Below are 12,979 nucleotides of genomic sequence, written 5' to 3'. Positions count from 1 at the left end.
ACTGACTGGTTGCTGAGGGTGTGGTGGAGTGGGTGATGACTGCTGCTGCTGTCTAAGAAAATTCAACTCTTGGGTAAGGAGCTGGACCTGATGCATGAGCTCTTCCACAGAAGGAGTGGTGGGAGGCAATTGGGAGGGGTCCATGTCCATGGGTAGGGGTAGGTAGGCTCTCTGATGTGTGTGTGGGAGAAGCTATCTACTAAAAGTGCCCTTGAAACTATACTAAGTATTCTAAAAAATATCTATCTACTGGATACCCAGTTGTCACACCACTCAGGGCTCTAAACCTAGGATCACAGGGTTACTGGATATTTCCTAGACCACCAAAAACAGAACACTAGTAGGACTGTGTCTGCCCCAACAGTTGGTATCCCTATCTACTAAGTTCACACACAGCACACAACAGAGAGTAGGAAAGATGATGAGCCAAAGGTCTTGAGGAAAGGTCTTGAGGAGGATGTTGAAGATTGGTGGAGATGTAGAGGTTGGTAAGAAGATTGGTGAAGAGGTTGATGAAGAGGTTGGTGGGTTGGAAGTGGGGGAAGAAGGTTGAGGTGATGATGTTGAAGAGGTTGAAGAGGTTGAAGAGTTTGGTGTTAAAAGAGAGATGGTGGAGTTGTCTTGAGAGAGCTTCAATCTTCTGTCAGGGCAACACTATAATCAGTGTGACAAGGCCACCAACAAAGATCAAGCAAGGGAGAGAGAGAGAGAGCAGAGGGAGAGTAAGAGAGCAAAGAGAGAATAAGAGAGTGGGAGAGACTCAATGATTCTAAGAGATCACACCAATGATAGTGGATATCCTAAGAGATTGAAGCTGAAGCTACAGCTACCTACAAGTCCAGTATTTATACTCTACAGCTATTCTAGAATATTCCCTACATTACATCATAAAGGAAGGTTAAAGAATAAAAGTGACATCATATAGAAAAAGGATGAGTAAGACTAGGAATCATATAGAATTTACTAGAAAGAAGTGGAGCAAAAAGGCTGTGATGAAAGAAATAAACTATCTAATCAGATAATTGATAAGATAATGAAAGGATAAGATAATTCTGTGAAGATAAAGAGGGGAAACTGGAGAAACCCTGACAGAATTGGGGCACACGCTTGCGCTAGGCACGGATGCTTCTGTCCATCCAGCGTTGTCGATTTTGACAAAGGCGAAAAGCAGATGCACATGGATTGGTCTTTGACTCAGGCCAGGGAAACTACCAACACACAGGGAATCACAAAACATTTGGAAATCTACGATATAAACTGTCAATATTGCGTTAACTTGGCAAGGCGTCTCTCAGAGTCCACAAAAATGCATTGGCCACCTTCTGTTAAAATGATTTTTGCAATTGGTTTATTTCACGTCCACGGGCACAAGACGGAATGTCTTTACAACTACGCATCCACCTATGTCCCGGGTGTGGGAATCATTGACGGAGAAATCCTGGAGCCGTTGTGGTCCGTGTTAAATGACACATCCCGGAGTACACGTTCCGCTACCACTGCCCATCGAGCAGAGGTTTTGGACGACCACATGGGGGATTCCAACTGGAAGAAGACCATTAATATGGCTGCAACAATTGCTGCAAAGTTCAAACGGGCACGGGAACAGTCCGGAATCACAGACCGATTTTATAGGGGTATCACGGATCAACAAGATTCCGGGCTCATCAACACTTGGGAAGATGAAATTTCAAAAGCAGAAGCGGACCGAGAACAAGGTGTGGCCGACGCTGTTGGCAAGGTAATGGCAAGCAAAGTGAAAACGGCTGCTGGACGCCAAGAAATTGAATTGCATCTTTCAAATATGGAACTTACATCTAATGGTGCTACTGGAAAGGCAGCATGGATATCATCCGGCTTAAAACTGGAGCAAGCGCAGTACGATTATTTCAATTGCATCCTACAGAATTTAACATGCTTTTAGATTGGAGCTCAGGGACCATGTCAGAAAGCTCGGAAAGCATCCTTCCACCGCGCAGAAACTTGACTTGGTCAATAAACGTTGCTCCATGCGGACCCGCGTTGAAGCCTTCTGTCGATCCGCTATGACCTTCATGGGCGAAGATGTCTTGGAGGATATTCAAGGGGACATCGCTCCCATACTTGACTATGAAGTCAGTGACAACGACGATCCTGATCTTGGAAATGTCAACATTACCCGCGCGGATCCGGAACGACAGCCGCTTCCGTTTCCCTCCGCCGTCAAACAAGATTTCTTTGACGGCCTTGACGCGGGAACAAACCTCATTTTAAAAGGGCTTCGCAAACTTGAACTTCAAATAAGACATGGCCACGCAGAAGACTGTCTGGAAGCGGTCCGGTCAGCCTTGATCCAGCTTTCTTGGCAGTATAAATATCAGGTTCGGACCGCCGACTCCGTCTATATGGGGACTCGTGCTTGGGATGGCGTCAAGCTTTTGAATGCTTCCTGGAAATTGCACCGGCGACTCTACAACACAAACCGTCAGAAGATGATCTATTTATCTGCTGGCGTGCGAGACAAGGATAATATTCGGAAACAATATCCCATTCTGCAAGTCCATGATTGCAAGCATAGTAATGCCGTGTCGGATCCGAACATTCGCGGAGGAAGCTCGGACCGTCTAAGTTGGATTTGGAGATCCCGTCAGGGCCTGGACAATGATAATCAATTATACGTTAATGAGTGTGAGTACTGCTATTTGTATTTCTAATTTTTTTCTCAAGGGCTTCTTAGTCTTCAGGCTAAACTGGCTCCGCGCGCGAGCTCAGAGGAATAGATGGCAAGAAGAGCTGGCCTTGACAAAAAAGGAAATGGAATGGACTGTCAGATTTTATGTGTATATGGCAAAGACATGGCGTGCACGGCATGATTTTGTTCCTGACAGGTTAGTTGGTCACAGGGCAAATGCTCAAAAGCAGATTGCCATGTGGAATGATCTGGGGCGGGCCGCGGATAAGGTCTTCCGTCAAATTAACCCGGAGTATCCGTCCGTGTGGAGATTTATAATTACAGATTAACCAGTTCTTTGAACATTCTTGTTGTATCCCATCTCGTTGAATTCATGCACTTACCGCGGCTTTTTAAACCTCCTGTCGAGGACGAACATCATCTCCTTACCTATGATGAGCGACGTGCTCTGGCCAAAGTTCATGTCCATATTTGTGGTGCACGGATCCGTGCCGGATACCGTTTGTTCATTGCAAACGGAGACTCTGTTTCCTCCGTGCGTCGCCAAAAATGGATGTATTTGCTCGACCTGGAGGTGGTAAGACAGTAATTTTGAACGATTATATCTTGTATTGAGAACTGGTCGTCAGGCTATACTGCTGAGAGTACTCGGATACTGCTATGTCAATGGATTCCAAGTTGATATTCCATTTTTTATATCAGAATCAGAGCGTACATGCCATTTTGAACCGAACTCCCCACCATCGAGCTGTTTTATTTGAATCTCTAAATCAAAGCTGGTCAGCATGGGAAGATGATGAAATTTTAAATCAGACCAAGAGCTGGGGATATTGGTGGAGGGACGGATTTGCTGAAGGCGATGAGTGGCAAGTTGCCTTTGTTACCGTTGAATCGCAAGCAAGAGAATTTTGGAACAAGGTATGTTTTTTTATTGCTGTGGATTATATCTGATTTGCGTCCTTCCCACCAGGTGGTTCTGCCTGAATACCAACAAGAGGTACTCCGGCTAAATAATCAGAGGAAAGAAGCTAAGGAGGGCGCAAGTTCATCTACCTCTGGGCCTCCAAGAAATCAGGAAAACAATCCCAAGGGCAAGGGAAAGGCGGCTGAACGGACATCCGTCCCCACCTCGGGGAAGCACGGATCCGCGTTGACGGGAAAGCACGGCTCCGCGTTTTCACCGCCCACGGGGAAACCCAATCCGCCGACCCGTGTTGCAAACACGCGGGATGAAACATCCCCAATTGCAATTTCTGACCACAGACCGCCCTACTGTCCCCGCTGCGGTCAGCCTATCCTAACGGGCGTAATGAGGGAGTTGGCTCACCTGCGCCGGAATGTGGCGGACAAAATGAAGAATGCCCATAAAGCAGTGACTACTTCTTCGGCCGCCTTGGGCAGATATTCTGTATTGGAGAAGATGTGGATTGACTCTAAGGAGCTCCCGTTCTCTAACGGCAAGGGGCTTTCAGCCAAATACAAATTTCAGCATCCCGTTCACCCTTCTCCTGACAGTTGGGGCGCTATAACGGCTCAAGCCCGGTCCTTCGAGGTCTCAAAGCTCAAAGTCGCTTCATTTTACATCAACGACATTTTTTATTCTTTTATTGCCGTCAAGGAACTACCTTTTCATCCACTCTGGTATCATTCGCCACCCTCCAACACTGCAAATATTCATCTCCCAACAGATACTCTGCCTACGCCCGGTTCCGTCAGCCCTCCGTCAAATGCACACACCAGCAATGCCTTCCTTTTTAACGCAAGGTCAAGACCTGTTTTCCCGGGAGAAGAGGATGATATTGATAGTACGTCCGATACCACTGAATCCTCTACACCAGCTACGTTTTTAGAGCATCTCGCACAGGACTTTGAAGAGGAGGCGGATGAGGAGTCTTCCGCCGGTGATACGACGGAGGAGTCAGATGCTTCCGGTAACTCGGAAGAGCTTAGCGAGGACGTGTCGGAAACACCCTGGGATGAGGAATCTTAGTTGCCCACCTCTTGCACAGGACATCGAAGAGGAGGCGGATGATGCCTTTTCCGCCGGTAATACGACGGCGGAGTCCGATGATTCCGGTAACCTTGGAAGAGCTCAGCGCGGGCGCGTCGGAAACACCCTGGGACAGAGAATTCTGGTTGTCCTGTAGCTTTCGTACCGTTTTGTTTTGGAAATATAAAAAAATCTTCCCCAAACCCAACTTCCAAGTCAAAAACTGATCATATTTCAAAATCAAAAGTGTTGGTGGCCGGTAAATTTGCAAAAAGATCGTACGTAGTAGACCATCCCGCCTCTTGGACTCCCAGCTCTTTAAATACATTCCTACGCATGTAATAGACTATGACTGCCCTATCTCCCTCGCACACCGTGCCGTGTTGAAGCAACCTGCCGGTAATTGCAACAAGGGTCATGGGATCATACTTGTACCGAAGTCCAAGGCCAGGAAGCTCAAGCCGTCCGTGTTCACCCTTCCCAAGTGGCATCAAAAAATCGTACCATGAGTAGCATGACCCATTATCCCGATGGTATGGTGTATCTCGGTTGCTGATGGCGGTCATGACTCCAAAGGGCGAACTCCATATTGTGAGAATTTGCTTCAATATTTCGGCCTTATGGACGAGCTCCGGTTCCGCAGCAAGCCGTTGAAGAAATTTTATTCCCGCCCGGTACTGCTCGGGGTGTATAATGCTCAAGATGGCTCCCAGCAAAGCCGAAGATGTCATCATGTCTCGTATAAACTCCTGTCCAATAGGATTACACAAGTCCAAGGAGACCTCAAGCGGGTTGGACGTCTGAGGAAAATATGAGGCAGTATAATACTTAGCAAACAAGTTTCTCACCTCATGGCCTTGCTGAAACCATGCCGGGGAAAAGTTAAGATTTCCAGGTTGAAGCCAACCTGGCTCATGTCGAAAGTAACTGTCATTGACCCTCCAGCTTGTGGCCAAAGGTGCCGCCTTGTGAATCATTGTTTCAATATCCCGTAATGAATTCCACACACTCTCCTGTTACTCTTTAGAACGCATAATATAGGAATTAATCGGTCCGTTTCTAAAACTCACCACCCTTGTCTCTGACAAAATACCTGGCAGGTACCACACCAATATGTTGCCTGCACTATCGATTACAGTTCCGGGCAGGGTTTGGTACTGTAACGTGGAATGCACCGGAGGAAACTGGTCTTTCAGGCGAGCCTCAACGGCAGAATTCTGACCCGTGCAACGTGCGCTGAGATGGGTCAAATATTCTTCTGCATCCCACGTCGTATATTCTGCCATTCACACATTATTTAATCTCAATTTTCAAAGCTTATTGATTGCATACCTTGATTTTCAAATGCCTGCAAAATCACCTCCACAGCTAGATTGCACTCAAACATGGTCTCAGCACTGAAGTTTTCCCGGATTTGATTAGGCAGTTCTGCATGCCAAAGACGACTAGCTATCTTTGCCTTCATGTAGTTTGAGAGGGATTGGGTTAGCTCAAAGGCATAATCCATACTATCAGGGTATATGGAAAGGAATTTGCTGCCAGTATAATCTATACACCTTATTACATATATTAACGGTCATCCAATGTACGATTCAAGGCGGATATTTGTCGGAATACAGAAGCGGATGGATGAATGGGTCTGTCTGACAGCACAACACGGGTCAAGCGGATCCGTCTGCTTGCAATACACGGGATGCAAATGGACCCGTCCGGCTCATTTCCGGCCCGTGTTTCTTCCGTGTAGGTAGACGCGCGGATCCCGCAGGCCACCCGGCGGCTCCATTTAGCGCTAAATGGCACGTCATGTACGCTATGATTTGCCAGGCTAAATCACACGTACATCACGCTAATCTCCTAATTAGGTAGCGGAAGTAAATCCACTGTGTCTCACGTAATATCCTTATTATTAAATCTTAGGTAATGTACGTTATAAATAAACTGTCTTATGTGAAAACTCCCATTGATGAACTCCTTGTACTACAACGGGTACCGGATTTCTAAAATGGGCTCGACTATGGTTTGCAGGGCCCTTTTTGTTGTATTTGACTTCTGTTTCTGATGCCTCAGGTACGTCGTCAACATCAATGACCTTAATCTTTGCAGATTTGGCTGCGCTTGCTGATTTCTTTGCTTTTTTGTACAACGGGCCCTATTACAGTAAATATTCAATAGTAAGTTAACTTATACTTCTTATATTTCAATGTCTTACCTTGTTAACCTGTTCTCCTTCACTTTCTGTATCAGATACTACTCGCTGGCGCTTTTTTGGGTCATTCTTGCTATCATCAACTTCAAGCCCGTCCTTATCGAGGGTATATAACAAAATTGAATCTTTGGATAACTCACGCTCCATATTTTGGCGTGGTTTAAATGTAGCGTCATCCTCAGAATTGATGTCGGTACACTCTCCATCTAATACAAGGTATTTAGATCTTTTATTCAGGGCTAGACGTGAGTTTAATGTGACATTACCTTTGCTAGGAAGGCTCCAAAGGTCACGTACAGCACCATTGATTAGATCCTGAGTTATTCCACTCATTTTTTTTGCCTTCTTTTTGGTTTTTGGTACCGGCTTTGTCTTTGCATTGTTATAGACTCCTGTTTTCTTAGGAGGAAGTTTTCTAACCAATAGTAAGTACATATTAGATTGAATATAAATGTAGATATTAGTTACGCATGTAAGATATTTGAGCTCATCAAGTATCCGTTCCAGCTTCATCCCAACAAGGTCAAGGGGAATGTCAGAGACTTCCCAGTTTATTTTGCCTATATACACACAGAAATTTTCCATTCCAAGCTTTCCACGACGGATATAATGAAAGCGACCATGCTCATCTCGACAGTCTGCATATTCTTTAAATAGAATGTCCGTGACATGATTAAATGTCTCAAAGATGGCTGAACCCTGACTTTCGATAGGAGCAGTAGGTATTGCAGTATAGATTTTATCGTGCCGTGTAGCCACTGGTATATTGTCCGGAAGCGACGACGAGAGAAGAGTCAAGGATTTGACAACTTTCTGAATGTGCAAATGCATAACACGATTGCCAGGCGGAGGTGCTGACATGTCAATGTATGTGGTAGAATTTTCTGGCTTACTCTTGCAGCCTGCAATGTTGCCAACTCTCAGAAATCACATTTCAGTGAATTTTCTCCGGTTCTTATAGTAACTGCTGTCCCGCAACATTGGAAATTGTGTTTTACTAATGCTTATTGGACAATTGAGTTGCTTAGATCAATCCTGGAATAGGGACCGTGTAAACTGTTTGTAAACGGTTTGTATACTGTTTGGCATGAAGTACAAAATAAACTAAACAGTAAATGGAATAAACAGTTTGTAAACGATAAACAAACTAAATGATTGGAGCCTTAGTTGAGTACATACACACTTTTTCCCCTTTCCTGGAACCCACAATCATGGGTTCAATCCCCATTGTTAGTTGCCTTTTATCCGGCAGAGTCCTTTTTGGTGATTAATTCCATCATAATTGCATAATCATTCTCCCAACTTTTTGTTATAGGTATTTAAAAAAATAAGAATGCTCCTCCCTTGGGGGGGTGAGATGTATTTTTTTTTTTAAAAAAATCCATTTATTGTCCTTTGAGGCTATGCCTTATGTAGGACATCTACTACTACTCCTCCTGTACTATTTTGCTTCTAAACTATTCTTTTCAAACTCTACTGATACAGCGGGCCTCCTTTGGTAGCGCCTTGCACTCTGGTGTGTAATATCTGGATGTTAATAAGTTTGTGAGATGTATTATCAGGCTCATCCTCAAGTTATCTATACACTGTGGTAGTCCAGATATGGCTTTCCCTAGATTAAATAATACATCAGAAAAAGTACAACCCTACTAGCAGACGCTTTCACACCTTTCAAAAGTGAGAAAAGGGCCAAAAGTGCCAAAAGTGCGCAAGTGTTTGACGCTTGCAGCTACCCAGACCCCATTTCTCACAGCTAGTGTTTTCACTTTCAAAAGTACTGAAAGGGTCATCAAAAGTGACAAACTAGATGTTCATACTATATTTTGAGTAAGTATTAGTATCAGTATCAGCCACACGCACAAATAGCGAGCCGACCTGTCCTGTGTCTCGAAACAAGCGCCCGCCACCTGGCAAAAATATTTTAGCTCACAACAACAGCCGTCGTAGCACAATGGTAGTGCGTTGCTTTCCTATTGCGCGCTTCTCGCGTTACGGAAGAGGCAGAGGTTGTGGGTTCGATCCCCACCGTCGGTTCTTTTTTGCTCTCCTTGCCTCTACAAATGCTGTGTGTTTTGGAGGCATGGAACACCATTTCCTCATTTTTTCTTCCTCCGTGCTTCTGTCTATTTATAATTCTCGGAGAGCAATGTTCGGAATCACTTACACTGCCCCCCGAGTTATGCAATGACAGGATCTGCAGGGCGTAGATTGACTACCTGAAACACAAGATTCCATTTGTAAACGAGTTACCTTGCATGGTAGAAACTTTGCCTCCTTTGTCGTATTTCCAATTTTGTCTAAAATTGATAAAGATATATTACATCTTTAGTTGTACAATAATTTTGTAGTATTACATGGAATCTCGAGATTCCGAAGAATTAGTACTGGACTTTTGCCAGGTCGCGTCCGCGGTGGTGCTCTGTAGAATTATAAGATTTGTAGAGTATCCGTTCCAAATCGTGAGGGGGATAATATCCAAGACTTGCTTGTTCCGAAAGGCAACCAGTGCCTTCATATGCGATCGATCGAGAGAGTAGACAGGTTCAGGCTTTAGTAGCCCATATGCTGCATATGATGCAGGTTTTTGACTGTTGTTAAAACCGATATCAGCGTCTGTAATTAACGAGGAGACCGAAGGAAAGGACATACAAATTTCGGCTTTTAAAGCTGCGAAATGATTATAGGCCATAGTAGTGTAGGGTTTATTTGCTCTAAGATTATCTTGGTGAACGACTTTGGGCTGGCCAACGTTCACTCGGCTTTCGCCTTTTATTGGATCCACGGGGAGACCGTATCTCGACGCGCTTCTAGTTGGAGTTCCCTCCGGGTGATTATGGGACATGGGTGCGACCAAAACGAATCCCTGAGAGTCGGGCCTCGTGAGCACGATCACCGGGTGTTGACCGACGCTCCCCTAAATAAATTCAAATATTGTTAGGTTCTGAAATGAAAACGTGGTGAAGGGCGGTGTGTCCAAACATACCACGCTCTCTGGTCTTGGGATGAAATGTTTTGGCTTTGCCTTCATGATATCCCCCTCTTTTAGGAAGTATGGTGCCGTTGGGGCCGTTGGGCTTGAGGAAGGCATTATTATAGTAGTAGATTATATAGTAAGGCTTGGATGGACAATAAGGGTATAAAATATGGTATCGCGATTATAGTCGAATGAACATTCTGCAAAAGTGAAAGGTATCATTAGCGTCAGTAGGTAATGTCCATTTTAATGTATGCACGTACAAGTGGTGGTACAGACAGCGGAGGAGAGGAGGAGTATTGAGGATTGGCGACGGGAGGGACTCAATCTCGAAGCATAACCGGGGGATTAGATTAGCTTTAGAGGTCGATGAAGAGGTCGTCGGGGAATGACAATCTTATATGTACCTCGGAGCGTTCGCCGTTTCAAATTGGCATGGATAGCTTGGGTAGATGGCCGTCCAGTGCATCCAGACATTTTTAGAGCCGATGACAGGGCTCACGTTTTTTGTCTGGAATCCGAACGCCTCTGAACACCCCAACTTTCGGGAGCACCGGCTCATCGCGGAACTGACGGTAAATATAATGCTTGTGGCTTGGTCAATCTCGTCGATGCTCGAGTTTCAAAATGGCAGACCAGGGCGATGGTTAATACTGTAACAGTCACTCCAAACACGCTGATTTGGCTCTGACATTGGAGGCGATGCCTCCCCCGCCTCGGAAATGGCTAGACTGTGAGTCTTTGGACATAGAGGGGCCTATCTGTCAAGCTGATTGAAGAAATCCCTGTTAAGATTTCCCAGTCCTGATAATCAAAGCTCTCACCATCCGGAATAAGGTCACTTTAATACCCATAAACCAATCAGGGCACGACGTTATAATAGACCTGCTCTATAGAAGAGCTCTTAGATGTCAAACAATCAGATCTCAAGGAATTTCGACTAGTACACGAGGCAGTCTCGTGGTGCTTTAACATCAATGGCATGGATTATCGGGGCTGAGATAACGGACAAATCATTCTATGTCATTCGTATGACGTGCTTGCTCTCACCAGCACTTTCGTGGGGATCAGTTAGGGGCATGGTTCGCAGAGGACATCCGAAGGCTCCCCCACCCGCGGCATCATACCGAAAGCTATGCCACAGACACACAATCTTCCTCTTACTGTTAATCACAGCACCGGTCGGTTTTAGAGCATGAAAGAAAGAATCATAGTCTCGGACATGATCAGTTACGCGCTATACAACACCTGAGAAGATTCTGGGAATTAACATGGAAGCTACTATTACATGTGTGCGTGTCCGATGCGCCAGGCTTTTTACTGTTTCGATATTTAGTGATGAGCTCTTGACTACCCGCTTTGTTAGGATTGAAGAATGAGCGCCTGCAGCCCATGATGGTCGAGACGAGAGGTTTCCCCGAAGACTCCGTATGTTTTCTGCGAAACCCTGCGAAACCCTATATAGAGAATATACCCATTGTGTTCAGTGTGGGGTCCCGCATGACACTCTGCAGTGACCAGAATTGCCGGAGGATGCGGCAAAAATGTTGTTGACGGTGAAGCGCGGAGCACTTAAAAGTCCGGCTGTGGGGTGAAATGACGCTTCATTTCCTCCTTCTAGCAGGCCCTGCAGAAGCATTTCTGTAGTCTTTAATTTTTCAGTGTGACTTTCTTTCAAGACCATTCAGTTGGACCCTTCGCGCATTCCTTGGGATGCTCTCCAGAACCAGAACCCAGTCAGCCGTCGCAGCATCCAATGATGCGTCTTTTCATCTTTCTCGTAAATGAAGCACGCTTTGAGTGATGAGATGACTGAGCCGAGAGCTTACGGTGCAGCCCGTGTTATCTTTATCGCGCCCTTTTTATTGCGAATTTAGTGAAAGTTTATACAAAGGATACATATTCCTATACTGACCATTGGTTTGATTTGATTTTCACTTTCAACCTATCCCTGGACGGTACAAGTTCGACATTGAACTCCGAGAGCGGCATTGGAGGTGGATTTCCGGGACGGGAGTGTGAAATGAGGGCTACCTCGACATGATCATGTTCTTCATGACCTGTGATCATAACGTCTAGATGGAAAGAGGTCAGCTTTCCCTATACAAAGCAACTGTCCAACCTCGGCCACTGGAAGGAATCTGTAATATTAACGCCCGCATACTACAATATTGTAAATGTGATGATCATAATGTTTTGAGTTTGCCATTACTAGGTTCTCACCGGTAGATATCGGAGCAGTTATACGGGAAGCTGCATATTGGGCAACATGCGCAGCATTTCTCATTCTGAGAGCAGATTGCCGCCCTGAGTACATGAGCGTTAGTAAAGATCAATATCGAAATGTGTTGATATCAAACTCCACAATGACAGCACACTCGAACGAGTTTTTCTTGATATTTGTAGACTCTGCTACAGCTTTGTACGCATCGTGCCTCTCCCGTGCGAGAAAAAGCGGTCCAGAAAGATTTGGCCTGATAGAAGACTTTATGGGCATCATCAGTCTATTCATGTTACATTGAGCCCACGGTTTAGACACCGCCATCCGGTTGTGACACTGCTTTGGTCAAAAACGGATCGTCTTGACTTCTTGAGCCCATATCGTGTTATCCTACGGGAATATAGAAACCCTTGAGCCAGTGGAATCATATATTGAAACGACGTCCGTTCCGTGGCAGAGTTACTGGCGTCAGTTGGAGTGAATGTATCCCGATCCAGACCAGAAAATGCATCACCATAGGTCATGGCTATTTTTCACTGTCGAATTGATAACATTTTAGCATCCATATATCATTTTCTGGCAATGGGCAACGGATCACTGGATCCTTGAGAGTTTGATCAAACTTGCAAACACTCCGGGCCCGTGAGATGATGAGATATGTCTGTGTCTCTGTAGATCAGACGGAATAGAAGATTTAGTGGTAGGCCTGTGCTTTAATCATTAATCAGATGAGAAATACGACGATTGGCATCATTTTGTGGGATAAATGTACATACAGAACTGAGGTAACTGAGGTCGTTGGCCCTGTTGAAAATCGTACCTCCAGATAGCGTTCGAAGTGCGGAATTTTGGTTGTATTGAGACCGAGTACATGGCAGATTAGAGGTATGTGAATCAAATTGAGTACAGATGCAACAATG

At 45.2% G+C, this 12,979-nt stretch overlaps 4 protein-coding genes and 1 non-coding gene across 5 annotated transcripts; 2 read left to right on the top strand and 3 right to left on the bottom strand.

The window, feature by feature from the left end:
- Positions 1–1,306: 1,306 nt before the first annotated feature.
- On the top strand, positions 1,307–4,658 carry JR316_0009722 (uncharacterized protein; the record flags this gene model as incomplete). The annotated part of the gene is made up of 6 exons (XM_047895410.1): positions 1,307–1,875; positions 1,922–2,664; positions 2,714–2,972; positions 3,002–3,245; positions 3,371–3,586; positions 3,639–4,658. 6 exons carry the CDS (start codon positions 1,307–1,309, stop codon positions 4,656–4,658), a joined length of 3,051 nt encoding a protein of 1,016 aa, XP_047745129.1.
- A 227-nt stretch (positions 4,659–4,885) lies between these two features.
- On the bottom strand, positions 4,886–6,165 carry JR316_0009721 (uncharacterized protein; the record flags this gene model as incomplete). The annotated part of the gene is made up of 4 exons (XM_047895409.1): positions 4,886–5,458; positions 5,507–5,671; positions 5,729–5,937; positions 5,991–6,165. The coding sequence occupies 4 exons, from the start codon at positions 6,163–6,165 to the stop codon at positions 4,886–4,888; spliced, it is 1,122 nt and encodes a 373-aa protein (XP_047745128.1).
- Positions 6,166–6,585: 420 nt separating this feature from the next.
- Positions 6,586–7,725, bottom strand: JR316_0009720 (uncharacterized protein; the record flags this gene model as incomplete). Its single annotated transcript, XM_047895408.1, is given in 3 exon segments — positions 6,586–6,807; positions 6,868–7,279; positions 7,298–7,725. 3 exon segments carry the CDS (start codon positions 7,723–7,725, stop codon positions 6,586–6,588), a joined length of 1,062 nt encoding a protein of 353 aa, XP_047745127.1.
- A 1,076-nt stretch (positions 7,726–8,801) lies between these two features.
- On the top strand, positions 8,802–8,898 carry JR316_0009719. Its single transcript has one exon. It is a non-coding gene; the product is annotated as a tRNA-Arg (tRNA).
- Positions 8,899–9,218: 320 nt separating this feature from the next.
- JR316_0009718 (uncharacterized protein) lies at positions 9,219–9,952 on the bottom strand (the record flags this gene model as incomplete). The annotated part of the gene is made up of 3 exons (XM_047895407.1): positions 9,219–9,429; positions 9,514–9,778; positions 9,848–9,952. Coding segments are annotated over 3 exons (581 nt in total), but the record flags the coding sequence as incomplete, so codon positions are not given.
- Between the last annotated feature and the right edge of the window lie 3,027 nt (positions 9,953–12,979).

This window comes from Psilocybe cubensis, chromosome 9 (genome assembly GCF_017499595.1).
Source record: "Psilocybe cubensis strain MGC-MH-2018 chromosome 9, whole genome shotgun sequence".
Taxonomy (NCBI): domain Eukaryota; kingdom Fungi; phylum Basidiomycota; class Agaricomycetes; order Agaricales; family Agrocybaceae; genus Psilocybe; species Psilocybe cubensis.
Note: the sequence above shows the minus strand (reverse complement) of the source record. Positions and strands in the feature narration are given on the sequence as shown.